The sequence below is a fragment of the Primulina eburnea genome, chromosome 18, assembly GCF_022965805.1.
Source record: "Primulina eburnea isolate SZY01 chromosome 18, ASM2296580v1, whole genome shotgun sequence".
NCBI lineage: Eukaryota > Viridiplantae > Streptophyta > Magnoliopsida > Lamiales > Gesneriaceae > Primulina > Primulina eburnea.
The window spans coordinates 32,113,104-32,122,477 of NC_133118.1; the positions used below are offsets into that span (position 1 = coordinate 32,113,104).

The window sequence follows — 9,374 nt, forward strand, 5'->3', positions numbered from 1 at the left end:
TCTTAGTGAAACTTTAATGTTGTGATTAAATTTCTGAATTATTTTGAAATATATACTTTTATAGTGATCATTCTAATAATGATTCTATATAAAGATTTGAATGGATTTAAGATCTTGATTCAACAAGCATATTGCCCAAGGAACAAAGGAATAATATATATAAATTCATATATGATAATTTCACTGAAAATTAAGGAAAAACAAGCTAAAAACAATTGAGACAGTAACAAAAAGAAACTAGCAAATCATCGTTCAACACACGATCGTCCCAAGGGATTGAAAAAGAGAAAAAAAAAACTAGTTTCTGTTAAATATTTTACATCTTACATGATCTAAAAATCACATCGAGCGCTTACCGGACCTCGGTGGCCGCGGATGGCGGTTCTTTTGATCATGTTTTCCGAAAGCGGCGGCGCAGAACCCACAAGCAGAAACCTTCGGAGACGGTGGCTCAGCGGCTGAAGTCATCTTTCCGGAGCTGAAACCCTTTTCTCCTCCTGTGGATCGGCTCCTTTCGATCCTTAATCCTGTGCCGGTTGCCGCTGCGTCTTGATTTTGTTGATTAATGAGCTGATTCAGCTTCTCGTTCCATACCAATCCCGAGGATCCTTGTCTCCTGAATGATACTGCAGATCTCTGCAAACCTGCCATCAAGAAAAATAATAATGAATTTATATATTTATATATATATATATATATATATATATATATATATCTTTTTGCCCTCTCCTTGTAGCGATGTTTTAGTGGGATTTTCTTCAAAAAAAAAATCTTGGGGAATTGATTCTTGCTATCGTTTTCTATCTTTGGGAGCTTGGAGGTTTTTGGGGAGATTTGTTGTTCGAGGGCTGTGAATTATCATTGGATTTGCATGCGTTGGGGGACTTTATTAGGATTTGAGTTTTTGTTATGATGATAATAATAATGATGTTTTTGTATTATATATGATTCTTTTTTTTGTGTGTATACCGGTATACGTAAATATATATGAGTAAGTTTCATGTGAGACGGTTTTATGAATCTTTATCTGTGAGACGGGTTAACTCTACCGATATTCACAATAAAAAAGAATACTCTTAGCATAAAAAATAGTATTTTTTATGAATGACTCAAACAAGAGATCTGTCTTACAAATACGACCTGTGAGACCATCTCACATGAGTTTTTTCCTATATACAAATAGGTATAAATAAATAAATACATGCAACATTTACTTTGAATATATGTTTAAAGTAAAATAATAATGATATTTTGAATTTTTCCTTGCATACATATTCTTTAGTCAAAGGAAATTTTAATTTGATACTCAAAAACCTCTCGTCAAGTTTTTCAAATTTCAAGAATATGAGTCGTGTACTCCATTAAATTTAATTCAACACATACTAAAAACAATAGAATCTTATTTTTTTGAAACAAAAACAATAGCATCTTATGAGAACAAAGTCAATAAAGAAATATTTATTTAATTGCAAGTTGTGGTCAATTCAAGAACCAAATATAAGCAAAGTTCATTAATTTATATATTCTGATTTCGGGAGTTTGAAAGTTATGTAAGGAGTTTTCTTTTCGGGAAAATTATTTTTTTCTTCTTGTGATTTTGATATTTTATATCATTAAATTTCGGTTTAATTATGCGTATCTCGATTTTGGCCAATTTTAGTTTTCTCTTAGCATAAGTGTTGATGTGACATTATACATATCAACGATACATCAACATAACATTGCATAGATTTCATTTTAGCGTAATGTCGGAAATGATCTTGAAATTGTTAAAAATAATAATAATAAAATAAAGATAGCGTAATAAGAGTGAAATTTGATATTATAATATATAAAAATCATAAAGAGACAAACATACATAACAAAAAAAAACTACTTTTTGTTTTCTTTTTTGTTTTCTAGTTTATTCACATTGTTTTTAAAATCGGACCAGACCGTCCAGTTCGATCAGGAACCAGCCATGGATCCGATTTGAACCTAGTTTGTAAACTGTTTTAACTATCAAACCGATCAAAACGATCAAGAACCGATGGGATATGTGAATCTATTAAAATCAATCTGACCGGTTCACCACTTTTTTAACTTTTTTTTAAAAAAAATTGAATATTTTCTTATATTTTAAATTTATTTTTAGTTATATATATAATTATTTAGATTTTAATTTTGTTAAAAATATTATTTTAGTAATATTAGAGCTTATTTTTGTGTTTTTAAAATAATATAGATATAATTATATTTGATTATATGTATGTTTTTTAGATTTTATATTTTGATAAATATTTTTTTTATTATTTATATACATATTTAAGATTTTAAAATTTTAAAATATGTTATTTGCTAATTATAATATTATTTTATATAATATAACAGTTTTTGGTCTGACCGTCCAATTGAACCGTTTTTACAAAATAAATCGGTTAGATCTCTGTTACAATTCCATATCATGCATCATATTGCACTATTAAAACAATCACTAGCTTATGTATTATCCTTTTTCCATTAAATTAATTTAATAAAATATATTTTAAAAATGTATGACAAAAACTTGTGTGAAACGGTCTCACATATCGTATTTTGTTAGACAGATCTCTTATTTGGGTCATCCATGAAAAAATATTAATTTTTATGCTAAGAGTATTACTTTTTCTTGTGAATATCGGTATGGTTGACCAGTATCACAAATAAAAATTCGTAAGACATTCTCACAAAAGATCTACTCAAACTTTATTGGGTATATATGCAGGGGCGGAGCCAGGATCTTGGTTCAGCGTAGGCAACCATATATTATAATTAATAAAGCAAAAAAGAGAGCAATAATTAATCGACAACTAAAAATAATGTATCATAAAGTTTGAACACAAGTTACGCACAGCCAGTAGCATTGATAATTGATAGGAAAACGTCAGAAAAATGAGGAACAACGGCGTGTACAAAATCCAAAATCAAAACAAAATATGATATAAAATATACGTTCGAAAAATAAGCATTAATTCATTATCGATTGGAAAAAGCATAAAATTATAAAACAATTGAATGATCGACAAACATTGAACGAAACAACGAACCTAAAATTTGGTAACATTTTGGATTTTTTTAGAGATTATGAAAGATTAAGCAGTAATTAAAATGAATTGGAATGATTGTTACTCAAAGTATATGACGTTTGTGACTCGAGAAAAAAAAAACACATACAAAAGGCTATATAGAGTGTATACTTAGATACTAATAACAAGTAAAAAATTGAGTCTAAAATTTGGGTCTACAAATTATTAAAAAAAAATTTGGATCAGTATAGACAGCTAAAAATGTAATAATAGCATACAAAAATTAAAAATTTAGACATAAATATACATACATATATATATATATATATATATAAACATATAAAAAAAATTTGGCCCAGTGTAGGCAGCAGCCCACACTGGGCATATGCTGGCTCCGCCCATGTATATATGGATGATATGGACAAGCAATTTGGTGCCCATAAGATAAGGGATATGTGCTAATTAAAGAAAATCTAAAGAATATTTAGCTCATCCACTAAAAGTGGACCTCGTCCTCTTCTTTACTACAAATCCTTTTGTTATGATTAATCATTTGTCTTTAACTTGGTTTTTTTAAAAATTTTAAAATAATAAGAATAGAAACTATAAAAGTTTGAATTATTGATTGTTCACTAATTCTAACATCCAATATCAATCTAAATTCCAAAGCAAGAAGGATGCAAACTACCTAATCAAAATATGACACAGAAATGTTGAATTAAGATACTTGTTGTTTTGTTTAAGAATCTTATAATAAAATTACGTTGAATTACTATTTATCAATACTCACGGGTTAGTCTATGGTACATCTGACCCAAATTTTTTTAAAAAAAATTTTTCCCATGAAGTGGAATCTCAACCATTGATTTAGGGTGTGGGCACTGCCTCCACACCCAGGATCGAACGAACCGTCCACCAAATGATCAGTTGATCAATACATCATTATATTGTATTAAAACATAGGATCAATATATGTATGTATGTATGTATCTATAGTATCCAACAAAAGGCCTCTATTGAACAAAGTCCATAAATTTTTTTTCTCAAGTTGAGTGAAAATGTAATAAATGACTACTTAATGAGAACCTAACCTCTTGAAACATTTCAATTCCAACAAGAAAACAAGCATTAATTACTATTTGTAATGAGTTGAAAAAGATGTTTTTGACTTCACCAATTAAATAACCCATACCGTATGCGAGTTGAAAAAGATGTTTTTGATGAGATAAATGGTATAATAATGGAAACATCATGGCAAGATTTTAGTCCCCAAATATTCCTTAGATCTCCTTTTGTGTTTATCAAGAATACCAATTGAGGACTTGAATGAGCTAGAGCTTCAACAAAATTGCGAATCGAGTCGAGCTCAAACATGATATGTCTTCCGACTCAAAGCCAACTCAACGTGTGTACACTCTTACGCCAAAATATTAAGTTTTCTTCCTATTACCACTGCTACTAGAGCATTTAGATCCCTTAGACATGAAGGCATCCACCGCTGCCAATATCTGAACTTGTAATTTGTGATTCTTTAAAGCTCCCCTCACCTTCCGAACGACTTGCTGCTTCATAACCTTTCGTTTTGTCTGAGTAAGATTCGGATGGAAAAGATAGCCAAATTTAATTATGTCTTCTAGTAGAGCGGAAATGTTGATTCTTTTCCTAACAATTAACTGTGGATCAAATTATTTCCACGATATCTATATCTATAATAACAATAAACACATAAAAAACGACACAAGAATTTTTACGTGCAAAACCCAAATTACAAAAAAAATCATGAGACCGAAGTCCACAAAAAAAAATCTCTATTATATCAATAATGGGTACAAAACAATGCTACAACAACAGAAGATAAAAAATTTCCATCGAACAACTTAGGGGAAACATTACGAGCAAAGTGAGCCAGGCAAAATCATTAATTTTTCTAAAATAAATCAGATGATAATGTTCATATTAATATCTCATAAGTGTTTGAGATATGTATCAAATAAGTCTAATGTCAAAAAAAATTTTTACCTCAGACTTGCAAATATATCAAGTCCCTTCTACCAAATGAATGTATTAAAATGCATAAAAAAAAAGATTGTAAGCGGGTTGTATTATGGCCAGAGGTAAGGTAGGATAAAATGAGATAACGAGCAATGGAATTGGAGAAATGATACCACAATTTTTTTTTTAAAAAAAGTTGTATCCAGGTGACAATAAAAACTCTTCAAGCTCATTATAAAATATAATAATACTTTTCTTCTTCGTGCTCTTCTTTTCTTTCGCACTTTTTTTTTTCCCTTTTTTTTTTCTCCTTTTTTCATTTTTTTTTTTGTTTTTTGTTTTCATCGTGTTTTTTTAAGATCGAGAAAATTAATATAAAAATTCGTGCTTGGATAACTAAATCTCAATAATTCACATTGTCTTGGAGAAAAATGATGCTTATGTGAAAAGTTTACAAGATTGTCCAATTTAAGAATGAAAAAGGAAGTATAATCAACAAAAAGGATTTATCGTGACTTCTAACGTGGTTACTTTCTAAAGAAAAGGTTTAGCTTCAAACTTGGCTCACAAGCGATCTATGAATCAGGGTAGACTCACAAGAACGACACAGATGATGAAAAAGAAAATGGTTCAAACCTAATACCCTTATTATTTTTTTATGCACCTAATTCACCACAAAGTGTTAACAAAAGCTTGTATAACAATGCAATTTCTAGAAAAATCAACTACGCAAAACCAACACATAATAAAAGAACAGAGCGTTATATAATGATTGCTCGTAGTCTCAAAGGTTACTAAAGAAATAGTATATGTATTAGACCTCATACATTTGCCTTTCAATCAATCATTAAGAGAAACTATCCATAATGCAATAGTAAGAATGCAACATCAATGCACACAAAAATAATGCAATAGTAAGAGTGATGCCGTACAACGGTTACCATCCCACCGTATAAAGGTCATAGTTCGGAAATCTTTTCTCATATCCAATCAAATCCTTACAGTGCTTTGAACATAATAACTTGACAAATCTTGAAAAAAAACATATCATGTATGCTTGAACGAACTTTCAAAAACTGAAGGGAGATTCGGACACAAATTATAATTTTTTTAAACGCAAGCCCACTTCAAAGAACAAGTGTGGCAAACAAAAACTCACTTACGAAAGAATATATACATAACAAAAGCGCACTTACGAAGAAGAAGTGTGCAAATTATAGTATAACAAAAATCCACTTACGAAAGAATATATGCATAAAAAAAAAAGCACACTTACGGAGGACAAGTGTGCAAATTATAGTATAACAAAAAAACCCACTTACCTTGAATAATTCGAAAAAAAAATATCCGGTGATGATAGGATTTCGAAATCGAGCCTGGATCTGGACTGCTGCAGAGCTTCGATACTCGTCACACTAAGAGAGCAAAGTCTCTAAAATTCCTAGGGAGAACTAGAGAGGAAATTTCAAAAATATGGAGGTGTGAATTTCTAATGGCATGGCTCTCCTATTTATAGGAGTTGGTTGCTATCCTGATCGTGTATTATCCTCGCGTTTGAAATTTGAATCAAACTTTAAATCTAGGATAATTATCATATCTTATCAATCATTATCCTTATCCAATATATCAATATCATCTCAAATCTTAGATCTCTATATGGTATCCATATTATATCAAATCTTAGATCTTTATGTAGTATAAATATCATATCATATCAAATCTTAGATCTTTATCTGGTATCAGTATCATATCAAATCTTAGATCTTGGTTTATTTACCTAAAATTAGGTTTATCATCAAAATTCTTATCTCCTGAAAAAAATCGGGGTACCACTACCTATATCTAATATTGTCTTTAATGACAAAAATTAGATGCTCAACTAAAACAATAAAAAACACTAAGGTAGTTATTGTGCGAAGGGGTCGCAAGGTGTGCCCTTGTCTTGATAGAAATTGTATTATACATAAAGCTTGAAAGTCAAATATTTTAAATGATACGTTCTCTCTTTTTTTTATAATTTTTTTAAAAAAAATTATCATCCACAATTCCACATGTAATGCTAAAAGAAACATAATTTTAATATATTATATATGTATTGTATCTTACCATATATTTGTTTGCACGATTTTCATATATAAATCGCATAAAAATGAAATTATATTCAGATCTCTTGATGTAAATTGAGGTTTCTATTCAACGTTGACAATTAAATGGAGGAGGCTCATCAATTATTCAAATAATTTGGATTGGTCTGACAACTAGAAAATACTCAAACTGGTGAAGGTCGTGTGAAGTAGAACGTAACCCGTGAGTGGGGAAAACTTCCAAGAGTTTGAACGAAACAAGGGAGAATCAACACAAACAAACAAAACATCAAACTAAAAAATTATCGAGCAATTATTGAAAATTTCAATTTTCAATGTTCAACTTCTTTTTATTTCTAGTTTGTCGTCCTAGTAGTTTCATTTATAGGCTTGATCTCAATTTAGCAATATTTCCACTATTTTGTCTTCTTTATCATTCAATTTCAAGAAACTCTCATTGCGTTTTCATGTTCATTTTAGATTCCTTGTGAATGATAGGAATTTTATTTTTTCCAGCATCATTTTTTTTTTAAATTCCCTTGTTTTAGAGTTCATATTAGCTTGAGAGACTACAAATAACAGCTTACAATTTTTGAAGTTTTGTAACGAATTAAAACCGTCGTCTTCTAAATCAAGGTATTTTCCGGATTTTGTAATGTAATCAAGTTATTTAAATTCAAACAATAAAATTTTAAGAAAATAAATACAATTTTTTTTCTCAAAATTATGATAATAATTTGAAATCACAAAAGTTTTATATTCATTTGGATTATTAATTGTAATATTGTTATCATTATTAGTATTATTATTATCATTATTATAGGTATGATCTGTATTAAATTACAACCAATATCAAATACATTTTAGACATTTATTTAGAAATTACGTGTACGTTTCGTATTTCCACCTTTTGCACAATTAAAAAAAGGTTGCATATATCACTTTTCTTTATTATATATATAGCAACATATTAATTAGTTTTCCAACTTCTCTTTTCGTTTCTTTTTTCCATTTCTTCTATAAAAAGGTTGCATATATCACTTTTCTTTATTAGGGAATTTCTTTACGTTATGGATGTGCTATATATTTAAATATAGTAATTTTCTTTAATTAGGTGCAGCGCGAAACAAACAAAAAAACTCAATGTATTGTGATGATACCTAGGGATGAACCCATCAAGATCCGGCCCAAACTACCGGCACATCTCTAAGGCCCACAGGTGAATGGCCCATGACAAGCCCATGTATTCTCCTATAAATACCAGGTTTGAGTGTTAGTTCATGGATTCGATATTGTTTTCAGCAGCACCCTTAGCTGCTCCCCCATATATCATCAGTCACTGACTTAAGCGTCGGAGGGGCTATGCCAGGACACCCTCCTGGCCCCTAACTTCAAAACCCGCGTCTGGATTAGTGGCACTTTCTAGAATCGGACTCTAAATTTCCCGTGAGTATCATATTGGAAAAGAAATAGGACCACCACGTTTGCCCAAGGATGGATATCGATTTGCCACCATTCGAGCTCATGCCTCGCCGAGTACTCGAAGGCGTGGTGATTATTATGCCATGCCAACCCTCACCGAACGCAAGCGATGCTACCAACCTATCGATTCAAATTTAATTCAGAAATGGAGATGATCTATTATTTGTTTCCAAGAATGAGAATCCCACATGCAATGGACAATTGACGATTTCAATTTCATTTCCGGTTCTGGACTTGGCAACTTTAAAGAATAGCTAGATAAAAAAGCATAAATTTCTTTTTAATGCTAATATTGTCCATATATCATATAATTTTAATTAGTATAGCAACATTTTAAGCAATAAAAGTACTATATATTGGGAAGATTTCAGAAATGGTCCAAGAGTGATAATCCCACAAGCAATGGACAAATTCAGAAATAGCAACATTTTTACACAATAAGAACACTTATATTGCACTTGCTATAAATTATTGAAATATTTGCACCCCCCCTTCAATCGCACCACTACTGATTCATTTCTTATTCCAAATCTTTGTAGAAAGATGAGAGGCTCAATGTATTTGTTTTTCTTACTTGCGCCACAGTGTGCTGTATGTCAAGTTACTGCACCGGTCAAGGCACCATTTTGTGCCACGAAATCGAAAACAAAGCACTTTTGCACCTCAAGAAGATCTGTGGAGGAAGATCCATCCAGTTTACTATATTCATGGAATGCTACTGATCAATTTGATTGCTTCATGTGGGAAGGTGTAGTTTGCAGTAACTTGACGG

The 9,374-nt window shown here is 30.6% G+C and overlaps 1 protein-coding gene across 1 annotated transcript; it reads right to left on the bottom strand.

Annotated features, from left to right (window-relative positions):
- Positions 1-153: 153 nt before the first annotated feature.
- On the bottom strand, positions 154-905 carry LOC140819583 (MAPK kinase substrate protein At1g80180-like). The gene has a single exon (XM_073179734.1). The coding sequence runs from the start codon at positions 649-651 to the stop codon at positions 340-342; it is 312 nt and encodes a 103-aa protein (XP_073035835.1). The 5' UTR covers positions 652-905; the 3' UTR covers positions 154-339.
- Between the last annotated feature and the right edge of the window lie 8,469 nt (positions 906-9,374).

Bases quoted from the DNA above. Each gene is read 5' to 3' on its own strand.
- LOC140819583 (XM_073179734.1), bottom strand. From the start codon at position 651: ATGGCAGGTTTGCAGAGATCTGCAGTATCATTCAGGAGACAAGGATCC.